The 21,571-nt window shown below is 53.5% G+C and overlaps 3 protein-coding genes across 13 annotated transcripts in view; 1 reads left to right on the plus strand and 2 right to left on the minus strand.

Moving 5' to 3' along the window:
- Window positions 1–1,295: 1,295 nt before the first annotated feature.
- ZFAND2B (zinc finger, AN1-type domain 2B) lies at window positions 1,296–4,479 on the plus strand. 4 transcript variants are annotated; one of them, XM_014531025.1, is made up of 10 exons: window positions 1,296–1,378; window positions 1,489–1,564; window positions 1,837–1,931; window positions 2,078–2,209; window positions 2,340–2,491; window positions 2,744–2,839; window positions 2,956–3,016; window positions 3,104–3,171; window positions 3,719–3,791; window positions 3,869–4,479. In XM_014531025.1, exons 2-10 carry the CDS (start codon window positions 1,510–1,512, stop codon window positions 3,872–3,874), a joined length of 738 nt encoding a protein of 245 aa, XP_014386511.1. In that variant the 5' UTR covers window positions 1,296–1,378; window positions 1,489–1,509; the 3' UTR covers window positions 3,875–4,479. The 4 variants fall into 4 exon arrangements, with proteins under 4 accessions (XP_014386511.1, XP_005883515.1, XP_005883512.1 ...); XM_005883453.2 differs by having other exon boundaries at window positions 3,979–4,479; XM_005883450.2 differs by having other exon boundaries at window positions 4,075–4,479.
- A 121-nt stretch (window positions 4,480–4,600) lies between these two features.
- ABCB6 (ATP-binding cassette, sub-family B (MDR/TAP), member 6 (Langereis blood group)) lies at window positions 4,601–12,450 on the minus strand. The gene is made up of 19 exons (XM_005883449.2): window positions 11,341–12,450; window positions 10,888–11,025; window positions 10,449–10,635; window positions 10,155–10,256; window positions 9,806–9,989; window positions 8,859–8,980; window positions 8,240–8,349; window positions 7,978–8,043; window positions 7,680–7,805; window positions 7,449–7,525; window positions 7,302–7,365; window positions 7,104–7,189; window positions 6,839–6,896; window positions 6,527–6,631; window positions 5,729–5,903; window positions 5,482–5,594; window positions 5,175–5,269; window positions 5,032–5,100; window positions 4,601–4,886 (listed from the first exon to the last, which is right to left on the minus strand). The coding sequence occupies exons 1-19, from the start codon at window positions 11,887–11,889 to the stop codon at window positions 4,775–4,777; spliced, it is 2,538 nt and encodes an 845-aa protein (XP_005883511.1). The 5' UTR covers window positions 11,890–12,450; the 3' UTR covers window positions 4,601–4,774.
- Window positions 12,451–12,537: 87 nt separating this feature from the next.
- Window positions 12,538–21,571, minus strand: part of ATG9A (autophagy related 9A) — a 9,357-nt gene continuing 323 nt past the window's right edge. For 2 of the 8 annotated variants that reach the window (XM_014531010.1, XM_014531013.1), the window contains exons 2-16: window positions 20,758–20,814; window positions 20,239–20,370; window positions 20,081–20,124; window positions 19,252–19,316; window positions 18,311–18,472; window positions 17,976–18,117; window positions 16,989–17,737; window positions 16,754–16,907; window positions 16,471–16,650; window positions 15,853–16,101; window positions 15,472–15,650; window positions 15,249–15,372; window positions 14,211–14,436; window positions 13,891–14,036; window positions 12,542–13,604 (exon numbers count right to left, since the gene is read on the minus strand). In XM_014531010.1, the coding sequence (XP_014386496.1) occupies window positions 13,599–13,604; window positions 13,891–14,036; window positions 14,211–14,436; window positions 15,249–15,372; window positions 15,472–15,650; window positions 15,853–16,101; window positions 16,471–16,650; window positions 16,754–16,907; window positions 16,989–17,737; window positions 17,976–18,117; window positions 18,311–18,472; window positions 19,252–19,316; window positions 20,081–20,124; window positions 20,239–20,341 (2,529 nt within the window). In that variant the 5' untranslated portion in view covers window positions 20,342–20,370; window positions 20,758–20,814 and the 3' untranslated portion in view covers window positions 12,542–13,598. Of the gene's footprint in view, window positions 13,605–13,890; window positions 14,037–14,210; window positions 14,437–15,248; window positions 15,373–15,471; window positions 15,651–15,852; window positions 16,102–16,470; window positions 16,651–16,753; window positions 16,908–16,988; window positions 17,738–17,975; window positions 18,118–18,310; window positions 18,473–19,251; window positions 19,319–20,080; window positions 20,125–20,238; window positions 20,371–20,757; window positions 20,815–21,369; window positions 21,566–21,571 lie in introns of those variants that run through there. The other 6 variants (XM_014531015.1, XM_014531011.1, XM_014531014.1 and 3 more) reach the window with 6 other exon arrangements.

Consider the following 21,571-nt stretch of genomic DNA (forward strand, 5'->3'; position numbering starts at 1 on the left):
CTTATCTTCATTTGTCCCTGCTGTTTCCTCTGCCTGGAATGCCATCTCCTTCCACCACATTCCTTTCTTTCTTGGATTCACCTTGCCAAAATATACTCACCCCTTAGGTTTTGGCTTGAATAACACTTGTCAAACCCTGCAAAGTACTGCCATATTACCCTGTATGTCTTTTTCTTTGAATGTATCATCCAGTGGCAGGCACGTGGAAGGATTTGGAAGAAGCAAACACATCGGGAAATAGAGCCAAAAGTTAGAGGGGGGAGAGAGGGTAAGAATAAGAACGGAGTGTCTTCTCATTTCCAATTGTGGCCTGGGTTAACCCTCTATTTTGGAGGACATTGCTCAACTCTAAGCTTATGTGTTCTCATGGTCAAATTTATGGGAAGATAAATTTAAGGGTGCGACCATTCCCAGTCATGAGGGGCCAGAGAGGCATGTGAGAAGCAAAATGTGCTGAAGCTGGAAGCTGCCGGAGGAAAAGCAGAACATCAGTCCGGTGACTCTCATGCCTCATTCCAGAAATATTTAACATGTACTCGGAATATTCAAGTCTCACGTTTTTCAAAGTGTGTTGTACATGGATCATCTGTGTGCTTGGGTGCTTCCTCCCGAATCAGAAGCTCCGGGACCCAGGAATCTGCATTTAAAACCAGCTCTGTGGGTAATTCGCATTCACACTGAAGTCACACAGTTCAAGGCACCGCGCTGGGTGCCAGGAACCTAACAGAACCAGGGAGGCGTGGTTCCTGACTTCCCAGTATATTTGTGTGTGTAAACATCTGATTACAATAAGATGACACGGATGCTGGAACAGACCCGGGGAGGTCACATAGCCGGTGTGCTTAGCTCAGACTGGGGATGGTTCGGGGAGCCTCACAGAAAGGGCGTCAGAGCGAAGCCTGGAGGAAGGATCTACAGCTCTGGAGAGAAATCCGTACTTTGGAGAAATATGGGAGTCAGCTGGTGGAGAGGAAGTGCAGCCGTGGCCGCGAATGAAATGGCTAGGTGTAGAGTGAGAAGTGGGCGAAGGACCGTCTTGTGAAAGATCCCAATCCACCCCAATCCTCCTTCCCCAACAAATCACCTGTGCTCGGCTTCGCGGGTCCTTTCGCTCTACGCGGAGCTAAGTCCCGACGCAGGACCAACCCAGTCCCTAGCCCGGCACAGGCACATTACAGGGTGGGCGACAGGTGCTTGGATAGCCTATAGCTGAGGAACAGAGCTCAGTCTGCGACCCCCTCCCACTCACGGGCGGGGCTCGGCCCGCTCGGCCGCCCTGCGACTGCGCGAGATGTGCCGCCCTGCGCGATGACGTCAGTGCGCCCGTGCGCGCTGGGGGAGGAGTGGGACCTTTGGACCGGGAGGCGCAGAGGCTCCGGTAACACGGCTGGGTGGGGGAGAGGATGGGGAGGGGCAGGGAGCCCCCCCAGAGTCCGGACCCGGAGCGGGAGCCCTAGAGATGTTCAGCATCGCTTCTTCTTCTCCCAGCAGGCCTCGCCCGGCCCAGCGATGGAGTTTCCGGATCTCGGGGCGCACTGTTCCGAGCCGAGCTGTCAGCGCTTGGGTGAGGGCAGAGCGCGAGGGGGTGGGACCGGGTGGAGAGGGGCTTGGAGCTGCAGACGAGACGAAGGGTGGGCTCCGGGGGCTGGGAATGCCGGGAGGGGCGGGCTCGAAGTTGGGACGGTGTCAAAGGGGGCGTGGCTAAGGAGAGTGGACTAGAGCCGGGTGGTTTGTTGCAAACAAGGTGGTGTTTTCCTTCCTCGGAGTGGAAGGCTTGAGTGACCCGGAACGATGTCAGGGTCCCGCTGGACCTGCAGTCTGACATATTCCCTGCAGATTTTCTACCGCTCAAGTGCGACGCCTGCTCGGGCATCTTCTGTGCAGACCATGTGGCCTATGCTCAGCATCACTGTGGATCTGCTTACCAAAAGGTGAGGGTGATGGAGGATGCATGCGGAATCCCTGCAATTCCTCTGCCTCCTGCTTCCTCTCCTTTATTGTCTGAGTTTCTTTCAGGACCAGAGATTTGGTTGAAGTGGGAGTGGGTCACAGACTGAGCTCTGTTCCTTAACTATAGGATATCCAAGTACCTGTCTGCCCACTCTGTAATGTGCCTGTGCCTGTGGCCAGAGGGGAGCCCCCTGACCGCGCTGTTGGGGAGCACATTGACCGAGACTGTCGCTCGGATCCAGCACAGCAAAAACGTAAGGTAAGCATTGGAGGGGTTGGCCATGACCCAGCTGGGCTTATGGATGCCTGGACACCTGAACAACTATTCTTACTGGGTTGGAAAAGGGGGTCAGTTTCAGCAGAGACAAACCTTCCCAACTCCACCTCAGATCTTCACCAATAAGTGTGAACGCTCTGGCTGCCGGCAGCGGGAAATGATGAAACTGACCTGTGAACGCTGTGGCCGAAACTTTTGCATTAAGCATCGTCACCCACTGGACCATGATTGCTCTGGGAAGGGGCACCCAACCAGCCTGGCAGGGTAATTGCAGCCAAGTCTTCTACTTAACCTATGGGACCGTTCCATCATTCTGAACTGACTCAGTCTTTATAACTACAAGGTGGGAAGTTTGAACCCTGTCCTCTTTGACTAGGGAGTCTTAACTTCCTTTTTAAGTGCATGTTTTTCCAGACTGTTTGGAGGAGCTCCCTCCTGAGTTCCCTGGTAAAGCCTGGGAGGAGCATGCGAGCTGACTACTCTAGGACACATGCCAAGAATGTCTCTTCCCTACAGACTTGCTGCCATCTCCAGAACACAAGGTCTGGCTTCTTCTACAAGCACCGTCCCCAGCCCAAGTCGGACCTTGCCTTCATCTACCTCTCCCATCAGGTAGGCCTCCCCATTTCTTCTCTCCCTTTTCCTCCTTCATATCTCTGATCTCTGCCTCTCTTACTTTTCTTTCTTTCTTTTTTTTTTGACCTCTGCCTACTGAATGTCTGCCTTAGAGCCACAGCCCAGTCTCCATCATGGACTGCCCCTCCAGTGATTGCTTTGCAGAATGGCTTGGTGAGTTGAGCAGAGGTTGAACGGACAGAAGCAAACCCACACAGAGTAAAGTCCAAGGCAACTGGTCTTGTTTCTCTTTTTTTGCAGAGTGAGGATGAGGCTCTGCAGCGAGCCCTGGAATTGTCCCTGGCAGAGACCAAACCCCAGGTCCCAAGGTACGTACTCTCTGGTGAAAGAGGATGGGTTGTGGGAAAGAGATAGGTGGGAACACTCTGATCTGTTGCAAGATAATAGTTAGGCCTGGCCAGCATGGCTTAGTGGTTGAGCATCGACCTATGAACCAGGAGGTCACTGTTTGATTCCCAGTCAGGGAACATGCCCAGGTTCTGGGCTTGATCCCCAGTTGGGGGGTGTGCAGGAGGCAACTAATCAATGATTCTCTCTCATAATTGATTTTTCTATCTCTTTCTCCCTCTCCCTTCTTCTCTGAAAGCAATAAAAATATATTAAAAGAAAAAAAAGGTAATAGTTAAGTACTTGGGTCCAAAATTAAGCTTACTAACTATATGACGTTTGACAAGTTTTTTAACCCATTAGGGTCTTAATTTCCTCTATAAAATGGGATCATACTAATACCTACATTGTAGGGTTGTATAGAAATTGAGATAATACTCAAGTGTTCAACACAATGGTGCCTAACAGATCAGATGCTTATATTTTAGATATTATTGTCATCCAACTTAAGCTGCTCCTCTCTCCCAGTTCTCAGGAGGAAGAAGACTTAGCTTTAGCACAAGCACTGTCAGCCAGTGAGGCAGAGTACCGACGGCATCAGGTATGAGGATGGGGTAGAGATGGGTCCTGCACTGGGAGTAAGGAGTTTTGGGGGTTCTTCCAAGTGGTTGAAAGCAGGTATGAGGATGGGGTAGAGGTGGGTCCTGCACTGGGAGTGAGTAAGGAGTTTTGGGGGTTCTTCCAAGTGGTTGAAAGTTTTGGAATGGTGGTTGTCTTTTCGTTTTCAGTATGACTCCGGCCCATGCTGAGCTTGGAAGTGAGGACTGCCCCCTCATTTCCATGACATCACACCCTGTCTTCCCCTTCCCCTCTCCTTGCTCCAGGCCCAAAGCCGCAGCCTGAAGCCGTCCAACTGCAGCCTGTGCTAGGGCCTTGGGCTTGGGGAGGGAGGCTTAGCTGAGGAGGACTGTGGCCCTCACATCTCTAAGGTCCACAGGGAGAGGAGGCCAAGAGCAGCCTGGAGTGAAGACGAGGAATGACGTAAAGGCTGTTTCCAGGGAGTATCAAGAGAAACAACTGTGGAACTCAGTCTATAGAAGGCCCTGCTGGCCCTCCAGCTACGTGGGAGATAGCAGCTGTGAACTGTTCCCTGGTTGGGCCCTCGGGGATGCTGGCCAGGCCCCACTCAACTCCCTGCATCATGTCATCCCTCTTACACTGGGGCTGCCTGCATGTGTAGGGACAGGGAGGGTCCTGGGAGGAATAAAGGATATTGGTAGTTAATAGCACATCCAAGTGGTGTGTTTCTTTCTCTTTTCCAACCAAAACCAGTAGAGTCCTGTCAAGAATGCTCACCCAATCTAAGAGTAGAGGCCTACTGCAATATGCCACATCATGAAGTCACAGTGGTCCTAGCACAGTCCACACACTTTTATTTCCCCCAAAATTGCTTTACTGAAAGGTCCCTTTCCCCCACTTTGGCTAGCACAGCACCCCAAGACCAGGATAAAATATGCCATGGAAGAAGGGTACATCTTATTCCCTTTCAGTGACCCTTTGGGAAGGAAGTAGCCACAACTTTGGTCACCGTGCCTTAGACTGGGGTTTGGTATCTTCAGCGATTTCATCCTGTCCCTGCTGCTGTAACCGCCACATGTCCGCATACATCCCGCCTCGGGACAACAGAGCCTCGTGCCTGGAGCAAGGAGGAAAGTGTAAGTCCCAACTATCAGTTTCACCACAAGAGTCCTCGCCACCAGCCCACAGAGGTAACAGGGATTTGGCGAGAGAGAGCTCCTCTCTCAGAGGCCCAGCCCTGTTCATCCTGCTGTGCCCCTTACCGTCCTCTCTCCACAATGCAGCCATCCTTGATGACGAGGATCTGGTCAGCATTGACCACAGTTGAGAGCCTGAGAAGTCAAGAGACCAGTTACCCACTGCACCCCCAAAAGTGGCCCCGCTGCCTGCTGCCCCGGTCCTGTACCTGTGTGCCACTACAATGGTGGTGCGGTTGGCGCAGACTTTGGCCAGAGAAGACTGGATGGCCCTCTCATTAGATGTATCCAACGCTGATGTTGCCTACAGAGAGGGTCTGGGTAAAACTGCCCTTGACACCCAAATTCCCAGCAAGCTGCTGGCCGAGGTCTCAGGTATCAAAAAGAACCTTGTTTGCACTTGAGAACTGTAAGGTGTTTTGTGAAACATGGATTCCTGGAAAACAGTGCCCCGCAGGAATGGCATGGGCACAGGCAGGGCAGGAGGGAGGGGTGAAGGCTGGCCAGGGCCCTCACCTCATCCAGCAGAATGATGTTGGGGGCCTTGAGAATGGTGCGGGCGATGGCGACACGCTGCTTCTCCCCACCGCTCAGCTTCAGTCCCCGCTCGCCCACCTGTGTCTCATACCCTGTGGATATTGCCCACCTCCCTCAGGTCACACATGATAAACTTGGTTTCTGTGTTCAGATGAGGCAAGGAAGGGATGGAACAGAGGTCAGAGGGAGTAACAGCCCAGGGCAAAACAGGGCCAGGGAAGCTCACCCTCAGGGAAAGCCACAATGGCATCATGGATGCCTGCAGCCTTGGCAGCAGCCTGCACCTCATCATTCCCAGCTGTGATGCGGCCATAGCGAATATTGTTGGCAATGGTGTCATTGAAGAGGACGGTGTCCTGGGGCACAACTCCAATGTGAGACCGGAGGGAGATCTGGGTCACCTGGGGCCAAGAGACCATATTCCTGGCCTGTGAGATCCCCCCAGGCATAGGAGGAAGGATGCGCTGGCAGAAAGCACATGGGATGAGAGGCCCTGGGTAAAATTCCTGCTACCACCACCCCAAACCCTAGCTGTGTGGACGAGTCACTCAACCTCTCTGAGTCTGTTTCCCCATCACTAAAAAGAAAAGTCCCATTCTCTCCCTGCTTCCCTAGACTGCTGCTGATCTTTGTACCGTGTACAGCACCATACATGACTCTTTCTAGTGTAGGTAAGATGGTGCTAGAAAGGCTAAGCAGCCGTGGGCAAACTACGGCCCGCGGGCCGGATCCGGCCCATTTGAAATGAATAAAACTAAAAAAAAAAAGACCGTACCCTTTTATGTAATGATGTTTACTTTGAATTTATATTAGTTCACACAAACACTCCATCCATGCTTTTGTTCCGGCCCTCCGGTCCAGTTTAAGAACCCATTGTGGCCTTCGAGTCAAAAGGTTGCCCACCCCTGGGCTAAGGTCTCCTGCCCCAGCTTTTTGAAGAGGTGAGGTCTCCTCCTCTCCCTGGATGCTCAGCAGTTAACCATTCTTTTACACACAATGACAGTTTCCTCCCAAACAACCTCACCTGTGAAATGTCCTGACCATCTATTCGGATGCAGCCAGAGCTGATGTCATAGAAGCGAAAGAGCAGACGCAAAATTGTGCTCTTCCCTGCTCCAGATGGGCCCACCTGTTGTAAGGGAAACGCATTCTTAGGCCTGTTGGCTTTTAAGGCTTTTTCTCCAAGAGGGTACTAATGTCCATGGAGGCTGCCACATTCACATGTGACCACACATGACAGGGCTCTCTAACTCCCAGCCTGGGTCACAAGCTACCATGGACACTGGAATAAGGGAAGATGGAGAAGGCTGGGCCAAGTGGCTGGGTTTCCTCTTACCAGGGCCAGGGTCTGCCCAGGCATTACAGTGAAGGACACATCCTGCAGGGTCTCCCGCCTGCAAGAAGAGCGGGTATGGTCAGCAGGCCTGCTGCACTCCCAGTGCCCCCTTCCATCACCAGAGCTACTACTCGGCCCTGACCCTCCCCTGTGTGGGCTCTCTTCCCAAGAAGCAGGGATGGCTAAGAAGCAGGGATGAGGGGCAGGAAGGCAGTAAGTAGACAGTGGGAAAGGGTCCAGGGACGGCAAAAGGGGAGGGGCTCACCCATCAGCGTAGCTGAAGTGCACGTTCTCAAACTCAATCTGGCCCCTCTGGAAGCGAAGGGGCCCTGCTCCAGCAAGGTCCTTCACCTGGGAGAGTGTCACCAATGCACGGCGCTGTTACAGGTCTGGTATCCTCCAGACACCAGAAATACCACGTGGCTCTCACTCCCCCAAGCCCCACTCCTCTCTCTTCACTCACTTCTGTCTCCTCCTTCAGCAGGTCAAACATGTTCTCCATGTCAATGAAGTTGGTCTGGATCATCCTGCAAGCAGGTAATGGTTGGAGCTCCTCTGAGGAGCTGGGGAAATAATGCACTGCACAGGTGAGGGCCAGGGATCAGGTTACCTGTAGTAGGTGCCAAACCAGTTGAGGGGCATGTACAGCTGGATGATGTAGGTGCCAAAAAGCACAAAGTCCCCGACCTGTGGAGATCCAGGGAAGAGGATCATCCACAAGAGGCCTTCAGGTTATCACCCTGCCCACTTCCTGTCATCTCTCTGCTTCCCACCCAGGAGCCTGGTGGCCAGACATAGACCCCAGGCCCCCTCTTCCCTGTCCCCAGCACAATTCCCTCACCTGTAGCTTCTGCTCACTGACAAAGTATGCACAAAGCAGCGAGCCAGCAAGCAGCCCAAGTCCAATCACCAGGTTCTGAGTCTGATTTAGTAAAACCAGTGATGCGCTTGACTTCCACTCCAAACCCTGTGGAAATAACATGGGAGAGAGGAATGTCACATATGCGCTGACCATCACCAAATCCAAACCTGGGCCCAGGCACCTTCAACCTCACAGCCCAAATTTTATTCTTTTTGGCTCTGGTAATTCCACAAGGCCAGGCCATTGCTGTCAGTAGGCCTCAAACTAGCGTGCTCACCTGATATTTAATGATGGCTTCTCGATAACGTTCCACTTCATAACCTTCTGCATTGTAATACTTCACCTGATGAATTCAAAGCACCATTTGACATGGCTGCAGCATTCAGCACCTGGATCATTGCTTCCAGATCCCCAATCCCTCCTTCCTAATTTTAAATAGCACATCTTGCACCCCCCAGCTCCTCAGTAGCCTCGGTGGTCCCAGGCACAAACCTCCATATTTCCATGCTTCACACCACTGCCACTAAGGCCTCTGTTACCGTTTCAAAGTTTAGCAAAGAGTCCACGGCTCGTGCCCGAGTAGCATTTTCCTGTGTGTTCATATCACGTCGAAACTTTGTTCTCCACTCAGTGACCACGATGGTTAGGGCTATAGCAGGAAAGGAGGAGGGAAAAGGAGAAGAGATCAAGACAACATTTTCAACAGCAGAAACCACATGTGTATGTCTGATGCCTACTACACACTAACCCTACGTTACAGTCCAGGGACTCAGGTTCTGAAGAGAGAACATCCTAAGCTCCCTGAGGGAAGAGGCTGTGTCCAAGATATCTTTGCAGCCTGTACAAAGCCTCATCTGTGAAAATGCTTTTGATGAGCAAATCAAGGCAAGCTGCATCTGTGACACAGTGAGCTTCCTCCTTGACTCGTATCCACAACGGGACCTAATGTGACCACAAGCCCTGGACCTCCACACAGGTTAAGCTAAAGTTTCCATGGCCGAGGAGTGTGCCCATCCACCATTATTGGGGAGCTGAGGAGACTATTCAAGTCCACTAATCTATAGTCTTCCAAACTGGGTCACCCAAGTGGGGTCAGAGCTCATGCTCAAGGGAGTCCTTGGAGAGTTCAGGGAGCTGGTTTCACCAAGCAGCACGCACTGAGGTAAAGACTCATGCACAGGAACACGATGAGGCCAAACCAGGCATTGAAGAACATGCTGAAGTAGATGATGCCAATGATGATGTCAGCCAGTGTGGGGAGAATGTTGAATATCAGGTAGCTGGGAGGGGAAGTCAAGTGACAAAGAAAAATATAAGGGCTCAGAGCCAGCAACTCTACCTCTAGCAGTTTCAGTGTGGTTTTTTGTTTTCAACAGCAACAGACTGCAATCAAGCTAAATGCCCCTCAGAAGGTGGATGGCTAAAGTAAACACAGCATGCCCAAACTACAGAATGCTCTGGGTCTATCATAATGAAAGAGGGAGATCTTCATGCTCCAATGAGAATATATCTCCGTAACATTTTGTTAATCAACTGTGAGGCCCTAGTGGTCTGGCTCAGTGAATAGAGTGTCACCTGAGGACTGAAGGGTCCTGGGTTCGATTCCAGTCAAGGACACATGCCCAAGTTGTGGGCTTGATCCCAAGTAGGGGACGTGCAGGAGGTAGCCAATCAATGATTCTCTCTCATTGATGTTTCCATCTCCCTCTCCCTCTCGCTTCCTCTCTGAAGTCAATAAAAAATATATTTAAAAAGTGAAAAAAAAATAATGCAACTCTGAGGATGATGCCTATATTGTGATACCATTTGTTCTAGGAAAAACCTTCACAATACCACTTTAGTTCTGGGAGTCTGCACATATACATGTAAAAATGCCAAGAAGCAGAACTCAACATACTAAATGCAGTGGAAACCTCTGAAGAACTGAGTAGAATTCAAAAGAGATATGCTCTCAATCTACTTTAAGTTATTACAGAGCATATGTACATTAACCTTATTAGAAAAAGAAAGAGGGCGAAGGGGCAGCTCCTCAAGCTGGGTCTGTTCTCAGGCCCCCCTACTTTTCCTGCCCCACCCCCTCACACTCCTTTCCATGGGCTTGGTACCTGAGCAGCCCAGTGACACTGGCTGTGCCCCGGTCAACGACTCGCAGCACTTCCCCTGTTCGGCGCCCCAGGTGCCAGCGCAGTGAGAGCTCATGCAGGTGGGAGAAGAGGCGCAGCTCCATCCCCCGAGCTGTGAACTGCTGCACCCTGATCCACAGGAATGTGCGAAGGTTGCTCACAAAGCCTGAGAAGGATTCAGTAGGGCTAAGGGGACAATTGACATCAGCCCAGCACCCAGATGTGAAAGGTCAGAAAGCGCCAAAGAGTCCAGGGGAGGCATGCCTGTGGGAAGGAACTATGGGGAGGAGAGGGAGGGGCCAGTACCAACCAGGGTGAGAGTCCCCCATACCTGTACTGCCAGTGCCACCACCCTGGAGGAACTTGAGGAAGACATAGGTGGTAACAGTCCAGGCCAGGGAGTGCCAAGGTGCCTTCTCAGTCAGCAAGTTTACTATGGAGAAAATGAGTCTAAGCCCACTTATGGCCCCCTAGTCCCCTCTTCAGGAGAGACTGCCCCAGGCACCAGCCATAGCCTTTTTCTGACCACCCAACTCTCAACTCTGTCGCACTGCCCTGGGTTGACCGCCCCCCCCCCCCCCCCCCCCCCCCACCAGAGTGCTAAGCTGGCACCCCTCTCCCTCACCTATATCCCTATAGAAGATGGGCACCAACACATTCAGTCCCCGGTCCAACCCCATGAGCCCCAGGCAGATGACCACAACAAGTTGCAGAGCTGGATTTCCCCGAGGCCACAGGTAGCCACCCAATAGCCGGAGCTTCCTGCCAAAGTCTCGCCAGGTAGATGCTGGTGGCCCCTCTGTTGACTGAACCTAGGATGGTGAAACACATAGAGGGAAGCTTAGAAATCATAAAGAAGTGCACTAGCCAGAAACCTTCTAGGAAAAATGTATGGGAGTGCAGATCCCAGGCATTTTAGACCCACAAGTAAGCCCCGATGGGGTCAGAAAGGCTAACAGGGCACAATGTGAGATTTGGGTAAGAAACAGTTTATTATGGTAGGAAAAAATGATGCCAAGAAATGAAGTTAAGACAGACCCTAAGGTTCAAAAGTTGAGGTGTACCTGGCTCCTTTCTACATCCTGATTGTCTTCATTGACCTGAAATGCGTAGGACTGGGGACGAAGTCCGGGAGCCCAGAGCCCCAGGACAAAAAGCCCTCCAGAGACCACATAGCGCAGCACCCACAGGCTAAACTGTACCTAGAATGAAACATGTGAGGAGAGTATCAAACAGGGCCAAATCCCATTGTTACTACTAATAACAGGGTTGGGGATTGGTAGGGCATGCACCCTGGTTCCTCCTTGGGGCCCAGCATCTAATGGGCTGGGAAGAAAAATCCACAATGACTCAGCACGGACACACCCTACCAGCTGGCTATCAGCTCCCAGCCAGCGTCAGCCCCTCCCTCTTCCCTTAAGAGTCACCCCAAAGCGTGGAGCCAGTATGACCAGACTTGACATCCTTCTTCCCAACCCCTGCCACCCATGCTTCCACTCTCCCATGAGGTCCCTCACCTGCTGGCCCAAGTCCGCCCTTGCCCACCACCACTGTGGGCTGTTCCAAGACACCAGGGCCAAGTTCTCGGCTGCAAAAGCCACAGTCCAGAGGAGCAGGAGACCGGGGCTGTGACTTAATTTGATCCAGGCGCCCATTGCTAGCTTCTGCCGCGCCTGGCTCCGTTCCACAACGAGCAGTCCCAAGCCACAGGCGCCGGCCAGGGTGCCCAGTATGGAAGCCAGCAGCAGGTAACCTGGCAGCGGGGCCCCCCGCGCAGTGCCCACTCGACCAACCAGGCTGGCCAGGGGCAAGGCCACCTGAAGTGTGGCCAGAAGCAGCTGCAGCACGTAGGGAGCGACACGAGGACCGGCCCCCCAAGACAGCGCGTCGGCGACTGCTGGCCGCTCCCGACGCTTGCAGGGAAGGGCCAGCACCAAGGCCAGAGTCCCCAGGGCCATCAGCACCGAGGGCGTGAGGGTGAAGAAGAAGCAGGGGCTCAGGCCACCCTGCGCCCAGGCCGGACCCGCGGGCCCTTCGGCCTCGCAGTAGTTGCCCACAGTCACCATGGCAATGCGGAGCCGCAGGCCGAGGCTGCGGGACAGGCGAACGGGGCCGGCCGCTTGGGGAGGGGCACGGATGCCGGGCGACCTCGGGTCATGGAGCCGCGGGGGTCGCTGTCAGGGATGCACGTGGACCCAGCCACATCGCCCACTCGCTCGGCGCGTGCGCCGCCGCCACGCACTCGGCGCACTCACGCAGGGCACGTCCGCCGCCTCTCCCGGCCGCCCCTCGCTCGCTGGGACCCGGAGCTGAGTCCGCTCCGCACGGATGTGGTGTCGGACTCGAGCCGCATTCTTTTGCAGCAGCTCCGCCCACCGTAACCGCCCAGTCCCTTCCCAGTCATTGGCGATGTGTCACCGAAGGGGCGGGGGGAAGGGGTGCTGGGGAAGGCGAAACAAACCAGCGGAGTCAGCTCGGTCACGTGCTCAGAGCGGGAAATCTGACCGCCCATCCGGCTGGAGACCTTGACCTCCAAGGAGCCTTGGATCGGAAACGGCCCTTTTGCTAAGCCCGCTGGCTCGGTATGTCCGCGACACCGCCTAGGCCCACTTTCCTACGGGGCCTGTCCCGGTTCCCAGCCACCTGTAGGGACCCCATGTACCCCACTCCGCTTGTTCCCCGAACCCTAGCCGTGGAGACAACATGGCCGCGACCTGGTCAAAGTCCCTTCTTTATTAAGGGTAATCAAGCTGTACACAGTCACCACCGCGTCCCGCGGTGAGTTCAGGCAGCGCAACTCACCACTCCCCGCAGCGGACCGGAGCCGAGGGTGGGGCTGAGGGTAAGAGCTGGGTCCCAGCATGCAATGCGGCAGCCCAAAGCCTAGGGCAAAGCCATCCTGCCGCCCCTCTGTCCCCCTCTAGGGGACAACAGGAGGCAGGTCAGAGCTCTCTTGCTGGGAGGTAGACGGACCAGGGCATACTCCAACCCCGTCCCTTGTGCAGGAGGTGGGAGGGATGGGGGTACAATAAGCAGTAATGGGGGCCAGGAAGGCCTCAGTCTCCCAGGAGCCATCTGAAAAATTGGACAGGGCAGCAAAAAATTTCCATCTTGCTCCTGTAATTTAGAAACCATCCTTAGTGTCAAAAGATAGCGTGAGAGGAGCTGGGAGCTAGGGCCTCTACGCCAACGCAAGTCAAAAGTTGAACAGAAGGGCAACAAGCGAACAGAACCAGAGCAAGCAGCTCACATGCCAGTGATGTGCAGGAAGGGAGGGGTGAGCAGGCTGTAGCACTGGGAGAACTGGGGGTGAGGTAAGGGCCACAGCCTGAGCTGCTCATCTGTTCAGGGTGGGGAGAGGGAGGCCACAGAGGTTGAGGGTCCAGGCCCAACCTCCCCACTCCACAGTTGGCACGGGTTCTCCCTGGTTGGCAGCTTCTGTGGTTGGGCAGTCCTCTGGAAACTCGTAGGGGTAGGTGCAAAGGTGGCAGTATTGGGGCTGGGCTGGGGACCAGTTGCTAGCACCACACTCCGAGCCAAGTGGGTTCCTGGGGATGAGGCTAGAGTCCTGTGTGCCCTGGTCCTAGGCCCCCAATTTCTCTCCTGGGGCTGTGGTGAGCCTAGTATTGGCACCTCTCTTGGCCAGGCACGGACACACAAACACCATACGCGTGGAGCCAGGCAACACTCAGAGAAGCCCTCCATGGCAGGTGGATGGGATGGCAGGGCAACAGATGCCTGCATCCTGGGGCATAGGGACCCTCCTCAGCCTTGTCTAGACCTGTGGAGAGAAGAGGGTTGGTAGTAGAGACAGTCTTCAGCTATCTGCTGCTTACCTAAAAGAAGCCTGGAGATAAAAGAAAAGGAAAGCTTGATTCTTGGGGAGGTAAGCAAAGGAAAAATCAAGGCCTGTATTTCAGAGCAGGTGAGGAAAGAAAGGGGAGTGTATTTTGGGTGAAAGGGTGCAGAATCTCTTCTTGAGAGGCCCAACTTCCTTCGCGCGAGCTTTGACCTCAGCCTGGAAGTTGCTATTTCTGGCCGTTGTTAACAGGTCCTGGAGCCCTTACCTTGTGCACCTGAGGGGGAAGCTCATCCTCAGAGCCCTCCTCGGGCACGGGCTCTGGGTGCCTTGATGCCGACTGTCCATCTTCAGCCCACCCACCAAGGGGCAGCCGAGAGAAGTGAGAGGGAGCCCGGGGCACTGTGCCAGGATCTAGAGACACAAGTAAACATACTCTTAGAACGAATACAAACAGGAATGAGGGAAAGGGTTGCCCTGTGTGGGGACAGAGAGGGGTTATTCTCCTTGGCCTGGTCCCTCTCACTTCTTTCTTCACCAAGAGGGATGCAAAGAAAGGCTGTGTCCTCCTGAACACCCACTGGATACCTGTGATGCCACCGTAGCGCCTCTGGAAGCCCCCTTGCAGGGCAGTGGTCTCCGGTGCTCCAGGCCGGGGTACAGCAGCACAGGGATAGCTGGCAGAGCGGGGGATAGATTGGAGGTGCCGGGCACCTTCTCCCCCCTCTTCAGGAGCACTCTCCCCACTGTCATCACTCTCCCGGCGGTGCCACACATGCCTCTCAGGTTCAGCCTGGGCCTGCTGCTTGTGGAGCTGAGAAGTGGGGGGCTCATTAGTTGGGAACAGAAGGGTATCTGTCTGAAACAGCTGCTCCCCACCATGGTATCAGCCAGTTCCCATTTATACCATCTCACCTAGAATCACTGACCAGAGTATCTATTGTGTTAATAGTGTGTAACATACATACAATGTTTTACAGGTTAAATTCTTAGCAGACCCCTGGAATGAGCCTGTGCAAAGGTTATAATAGCACCCATTGTATCTAGTCACTTGATTTAAGAACAAACTATGGATCTAAGTGCCAGGCACTCTTTTAGGTGCTGGGGATATAGCAGTGAAAAACAGATAAAAATCTAAGCCCCTTTCGGGCTTATATACTTAGGAGGGAGGAAGCGGGGAGAACAGACAATAAACAAATAAATAAGGAAATAATAAAATATGTCAGATGAAAAAAAAAAGTCAGATGGTGCTAAATGCCATGGAGAAAAATGGAGTGGGAAGATTCAGAAGGGCGGGCAAGGGAAGTTTTTACTCAGTGTGGCCAGAGACTGTCACATGGAAAAGCTAAGAGCAGAGATCTGATAAGGAGAAGGAGGGAGCCATATGAATATCTCAGGGAAGGGGATTCTTGGCAGGGGAAACCACAGTGTGTAAAGGCCCTGGATGAGAATAAGCTTGGCTAAATGGATAGTAAGAGGGTATATGTTGGAATGGAAACTGCAGAGCAGGTAAATGGCAGAGTAGAGATTTGAACCTACGTCTTGCTTCTCCGTGTCTAAAACCCTCTATTCTATTTTTCAACTGCTACCTTGGGTCCGTGGCCTTGCTCCTTGCTGCCCACTCACCTGGTGCATATAGAGGGCGTGCAGGCTCATCTCAGTGGATGCATATTCTGACAGCACCAGGCTCTGCAGCTGTCCTTCCCACACACTGCTCCCAGAGCTGGCTGTCCTGGCATCCATCCTGTCCCTCCCAGCACAGAGACAGCAGTTATTAACATTTCTGAGACCGATATAAAATGCTAGGTGCTACTGCCATGCCCTCCCATCTTGGCCCACCTCTACTCACCCAGAGCCTGTCATGGTACTGGGAGCCCGGCCTGTGGAAACCTGACCAGGCTGCAGAGGGGAGAAGGAGCACAGGGCAGAGGCGACTTCAGTCCTGTGCCTGGAACCCTGCAGGTCTCTGGGCAGTGAAGGACCACGGCAAGATGAGCCGGCCACTACATTTGCAATAAGACTCAGTGGCTATGAAAGAAAGGGGTGAGAATTCTCAGGGCAGGAGGGAAGCCTCTGGGGCCCCCAATATTTTTTATATCAGGAACCAATGACACAGACTAAACAGAGAGAAGGAAAACTATAGGGTAGGCCCTTCCACCCCATGCCCAGTTCTCAACTCCAGCTCCTGGAGTCCACTCTGCCCATCATTTCCCAGCCCCCAGGAACACACCTCAGACTCAGATTGTAAGGACTGGATGGACGTAAAGAGGGCATTTTCAGGGAGTAGACCCCCTTGGGCAAGGCCAGCAGCTGCTCCATCCCGCTGAACCTGTTCCTTGAGGAAACCCAGGAAGGCCGTGCTCTCACGTGGTGGCTGCCAGCCAGGGTTGGTGATGGCAAAGTGCATAAGTGACAACTCTGTTTTCCCGTCCTCGGCTTGCTGGTACACTGAGGCCTCGGTCTGACCAGCAGATAGCCACTGCACAAGAGAGGCCACAGTGAGAGGATAGTTCTCTTACAGGAACCCTTTTTGTACCTGTCCTGCTAGGGAGAGGTTTACCCATAGAGGACAGAGACCGCAATGCACTGCTTTATCTTGTCCAGGGCCCTGGTGCCCACCCCGGGAGTGGCCACACGCTGAGCTAATTGCTTGGTTTGTGCCTTTCTCAGGGAGCTTCTTGGCCAAGGGTGCCAGTTTAGGGCTAAAATCCAGCCCAGGCTCCTGTTTATCCAGCAGTGTGTGCCTGGAGACAGGTCTGCTGTTTTGTGAGGTGTTGGCTCAGGAGAAATACCTTTTTGCAGTTTGCCAGCACTGTCTCTAGCCACCTGCCCCCTCCTCTCCCAGTACCTGGGGATGCCCATGCTGGCGAACATCCATCTGGGCAAAGGAGCAGGTATCTCCAACACCAACGACCTCCACAGTGAAATTGCGGAAGAAGTCTATAATTTCCAGGGCCCGCGGACGCAGGCAGAAGATGAGGATGAGGGGTGTGACAATGGGGCTCAGTAACTCCTCCAAGATGAACACCTACAAGGGAAGGGACCAAGGCCATGAGAGCAGGAGGGATCCCAGGCCTCACCACCAAGCTATCGGCCAGTTTCTAGCAGGCCCTAACTCCAACTCCACTCACTGCCTTGTACTGGAAGAGCTGGGCAAACTCGTCCCGGGTCTGCGAGCGGTGGGCATTACCCTGCCAGTGGTCGGGCATGTAGTGGATGTGAGCGAGGATCACGCGGAGCAGCTGCTCAGGGCAGAACACCAGGTGCTGGTCTGGGATAAAGGACCTGCAGGACCAGGGTCACAGTGAGACGTCAGCCTGGCCAGGGAATGCTAGTCAGCTCGCTCCCACCTGCTACCCGACCCACCTGCACACGGTCACAGTGACCCCCAGGAGTGTGACGGTGGTGAGGACGTGTTCCACAGCTAACACATCTTCATCGTAGATGGTGAGGGCAATAAGCACGGCCAGGATGGAGCCAGCAAAGAAGGCGCAATTCTTGGCCAGCAGTGTCAGCAGAGGTGACAAGAAGCAATTCATGTACTTGGAGGCTGGCTTGTAGCCACAGTTCAGACGGGACTGCAGCTCATGCTCCAGCTCGTTGAAGTGGCGGAGGTAGCAGCGGCCATAGAGTGACCAGCAACGTGCTCCCAGGGCCCCAGGCTCCCGCTTCAGCACCTCAGCATAGCTGAAGAAGGCATAGAGGATCTGCCAGATGAGGATGAGGGGGCACAGCAGGAAGTTGGCGATGCCAATCCACAGGATGCGGTTGCTGAGGCGCTGGGCCAACTCTAGCCGTTGCCCCCCACGTTTGTACTCAGCCTTGAGGCTCCACTCATTGAGAAACAGAGAGCCAGGTCCCCAGAAGAGGATCAGCTCGAAGTTGTACTTGAGGCCACGGGTGAAGAAGACAACCTCCCCAAGGCCAGGCAGGCGGAAACGCAGGGGCAGGAGGGATTTGTTAACCAGTGCCACCATGTAGTTCTGGAAACGGAGGATGCGGTGGTATATGTCCAGCTCTGTCAGCTCACGCTTGTGGATACAGATCTGGTGCTCTTTCTGGGTCTGCACAATCCGAGCCTGCACTTCCTGCCACGTGCAGTATGGAAGGGCAGACTGTGGGGTGGGGAAGAGACAAGGTGTGGAAGGTGGGATGGTTGCCTTGACCCCTTGCCCTGCATTATCTGAGAGGCTCAGGGTCCTGTGCTCAGCTGAGTGGAGCCCTTAAGCAGATGCTCCCTCACCTGCCAATGACAGCTGAGGAGGCCTGATGCTCAGGAATACACCCCACCCTTACCAAGGTGAAGAAGGCATCTTGGGCTGTGGCGCTAAGTGCCCAACTTCCCAGTCTCACCACGGGGATGCGCAGAGCATGCAGGTAGAAGGAGTGGATCTCCCAGTAGCAGCAAATGTTATAGATGAACTTGATAAGCCGGTGGACCCAGAAGACACCAGCGATGACCAGAATGGTGATGAGAGAGCCATTTTCCTGAATCCTGGTGGGGTAAAAAATGGCGAGAAGGGGTGCCTTTAAGGAGTCTTGGCAGATAAGCTGCTCTCCTGGAGGATTTGGCAAGGCTGGGCCTGAGGCTCTGTTCTAGGGAAGGTGTTATTGCCTCACATTCCATTCCATTCCCCACCTTCGATCAGAACTACAGACTCTGATGCCCTCTGACCTGCAGCCCTTACCTGGCACTACAGACTTGGGCAGGCAAAAAGGCATCTGGCAGAGTGACCTTGACGGGCTCGGTGGGGTGAAGACTGTGGTTCACCATCTTGTTGGCAAATAAGATGTCATAGTCCACACAGCTGACCAGAAAGGTGGTGAAGGCAACCACAAAGAGGAACTGCCTGGAGAGTTGGGAAGAGGGGGCGCAGCCCAAGAGTCAGAGAGGCACCAGTGAAATAGCGTGGAAAAGAGAGGAGTCTGGAAGCAGCGGGACAAGATTAGGGAGCAGCCTCTGGGAAATGGAGGGGCTGGGGAGCTCCTCGTGGGCTCTCTCTGCTGCTCAGCCCTACAAACAAGCTCCTGTTTTTTTGTTTTTAGCTTCAGGCCCTACAGAATCAGTGTGCTTCTGTCTTTCGCCTCACAGTAATCTCTGCCACTGCTTACTGGACTCTTTCAAAAGTCTTGATTGTTGTCGCTGGTTCCTGGTCCCTGACTTCCTTTTGATATAGTCGTTAGAAGCCCTTTGGGGATTTGAACTCTTTTCTTACTGAGGGACGGTTTCCCAACCCCTTCCTCTTTGGCAAGGTCATATGGCTCCTTCCTCTTAGAAGGCTCTCTGCCCAGTAGCAGGTCTAAGGCGCAACCAAGGCAGAACAGAGACTTTTCTCAAGTGGCTGGCATCTCTGACTGAAGCATGCCCATTCCACTGGAGCTCTGATGAAATGATCAAATCTGAATTCTCTTCATGGAAGAGACAGAACTTGGAAAGCTTATATGGGAGATAAAAATGGTGAAGGCTGTAAATTTTGGTGCCATATCCAGTCCCTGAAATACAAAGGTTTGCAGAATTTTGAGCCTGGGACTGAGATGCATTGGCAGGTAGGGCCAGGGGTGAGCTCAAGGAGAGTAAAGACTGAGATATATTCCTTCACCAAATGAACCCATCCCTTTTTATACTTACATAAGCTCAAAGATCTCCCCGATGAGCATACAGGTGAAGCCATTCTTCTGGTGTAGATTATAAACGTGTAATTCTTAAGAAAAAGTGGTTCGTAGAGACAGCAATTAAGAGCACAGACTTTGGTGTCACATACCTGAGCTTAAGTCCTGGCTCAATGACTTTCTAGCCGTGTAATTTTGGCCAAGTACTTAACCTCTTTAAGCTTTTGTCTGCAGTGATATATTGGGAATAACAGCACCTATCTCATAGGATTATTAGGTCTAAGACAATGCAAGTAAAGTATTTAACACAGAGCTGACACAGAATGAGTCAAAAGACATTAATTATTATGGTTATTAGCATCCCATCAAAAAGGAGAAGCACTCTTAGAGAGGTTCCTTATAAATAAACACCACAAGTGAAAGGCACTGCCTGGCCAGTGTGGTTGAGTGTCAACCTATGAAGCAGGAGGTCACGGTTCGATTCCTGATCAGGGCACATGCCCGGGTTATGGGCTCGATCCCCAGTGTGGGGCATGCAGGAGGCAGTGATTCTCGCTTATCCTTGATGTTTCTGTCTCTCTCTCCTTCCACATTCCTCTCTGAAATCAATACAAATATTTAAAAAAACAACCCAACATTTAAAAAAAAAGTGAAAGGTACATAGCTCTTGGTAAATGTGGGATATCATTACTTACAACAATCATTATTTCCCCCATCCTCTTTTAACCTCAATAGTTCCATCCCCCTTACAGGGATTATAGTCAAACCCACCCCAACTTCCCATCAGAGGCCTGGCTTAGAGAGGGGCTAAAGGTCCCACAGCTCCAACACAGAGACACAAAGGATATTCGAGAGAAAAAGAGGTCGAGGTTTTCGATGTGGTGCCAAGGTGCTGTGGGCACAGGAGTAGAGATGTCAGAGCCCTGAAGGAATGAAAGCCCCTTGCTCCCCACTCCACCAACTCTCCCCCATGCCCCAGCTCTGGCTGTCATGGCCAAGAACTTACACTTGCTTCCCTCAGGGACGTGCACCAACAGGTCCTCCTCTCCTGGGGGTGAATCGCTGTAGGAGGCCTCTAGGCGCTGGTATTCAGTGTCAAACTGCGCCATCACCACCGCCCCCTGTCCACCTTATCCACCTGCCAGAAATGAGGAAAAAGAGACCCAGGGTCAGCGCCCCCATACTGCTGGTCTGCTGTCCTGCCTACTAGACCAAGAGTGAGAAAGAATCCTTGGTTTCCACTACCGTCTTCTTGACTCAAAGACAGAGGAGGAGGAGTAAGTTCAGGGCTTGGGAGACCTTAACTGGCCAATGAGGTCAGTCATTCCCAGAGCCTTTACTGAGTATATGCTGAGGCCTGCTGGCCTGAAGCCAGACTCCGCCCCTTTGGGGGATCTGTTTCATTTTCTATTAGTAGAGAGAAGGGGCCCTTTCCCTGCCCTTCTGGAGAAGCCTGGTCTCCTAAGAGACTAGCAGTTTGGAAGCATTTTGTAAACAAAGGTCTGAAATAAGCACATGGCCTTACCTGCTCCATGGACAGTGTCTGCTTCACTCCAGCTTTGATGTCCTGGCTCTGCAGCTGCTGGAGGAGAAGGTGTCAGGCCCCAGAGAGTAGAGTGGGGACAGGAAAAAAAACAACCTTCGAAGGCATGCCCCCCACCCCACCAAGAGGGGCCAAGCCTGGGACAGCCTAGGGTCATGCGCATTTCCGCTGGCAGCACTATAAAGGACCACTCATTCAGCTCAAGCAGTAGCTTATTGAAGCTGTGAAGACTGAGTCCGTGAAGGCCTGAGGTCTCTCCATTGCTCCACCTCAGCCTCAGAAATTAGGCCAACAGGGTCCACAAAGCCGCAAACCCCAGGAGACCTTTCTGGCCAACCTCCTCTCCTGCTCCCCGAGCACTGAAGGGCCAGCGGGCAAGCATAACTTCTGGATGGGAAGTCCTGACCGGGCCGGGGTAGATCCAGATCCTGGACCAACTGTGTGTTCTGGAGGTCCACGGAGCCAGGCATGGTCCAGGTGGCACTCACCCGGTCCCGGGGCCCTGGAGCACGGCCCGGCCGGCCCCGGTGGGAGTCCCTGGGTTAGTGAGAGCCCTGGGTCCACAGGAGCTGGCCAAACCCTCGGGGAACTCACCACTCACCGGGCAATGTGGACCCAGGGCCCATGGAACCCCAGCCGGCCGGGCCTGGGCTCAGGGGTTCCTGCGGATGTTGGAGGTGAGAGCCCGTTCGACAGCGGATACCCCAGGTGGGCTGGGTGGCCTCCCCACACCCAGTTGCCACGACTGGAGCCCAGCGCGCCCCAGGGTCAGGCCCGGGGCTCGGCTCCCTACAGC

Source organism: Myotis brandtii, unplaced genomic scaffold (assembly GCF_000412655.1).
Source record: "Myotis brandtii unplaced genomic scaffold, ASM41265v1 scaffold79, whole genome shotgun sequence".
Lineage (NCBI taxonomy): Eukaryota > Metazoa > Chordata > Mammalia > Chiroptera > Vespertilionidae > Myotis > Myotis brandtii.

What these genes read in the sequence shown, in the direction of transcription:
- ZFAND2B (XM_005883450.2), top strand. Translation starts at nt 1,510, where the DNA reads ATGGAGTTTCCGGATCTCGGGGCGCACTGTTCCGAGCCGAGCTGTCAG. An exon ending in GTGGATCTGCTTACCAAAAG is followed by an intron (nt 1,932 to 2,077) that starts GTGAGGGTGATG and finishes CCTTAACTATAG; the next exon opens with GATATCCAAGTACCTGTCTG. An exon ending in CAGAGTACCGACGGCATCAG is followed by an intron (nt 3,792 to 4,074) that starts GTATGAGGATGG and finishes TCCTTGCTCCAG; the next exon opens with GCCCAAAGCCGCAGCCTGAA.
- ABCB6 (XM_005883449.2), bottom strand. Translation starts at nt 11,889, where the DNA reads ATGGTGACTGTGGGCAACTACTGCGAGGCCGAAGGGCCCGCGGGTCCG. An exon ending in CTTTGCTAAACTTTGAAACG is followed by an intron (nt 8,044 to 8,239) that starts GTAACAGAGGCC and finishes TGAATTCATCAG; the next exon opens with GTGAAGTATTACAATGCAGA. An exon ending in CATTGTGGCTTTCCCTGAGG is followed by an intron (nt 5,595 to 5,728) that starts GTGAGCTTCCCT and finishes CAATATCCACAG; the next exon opens with GGTATGAGACACAGGTGGGC.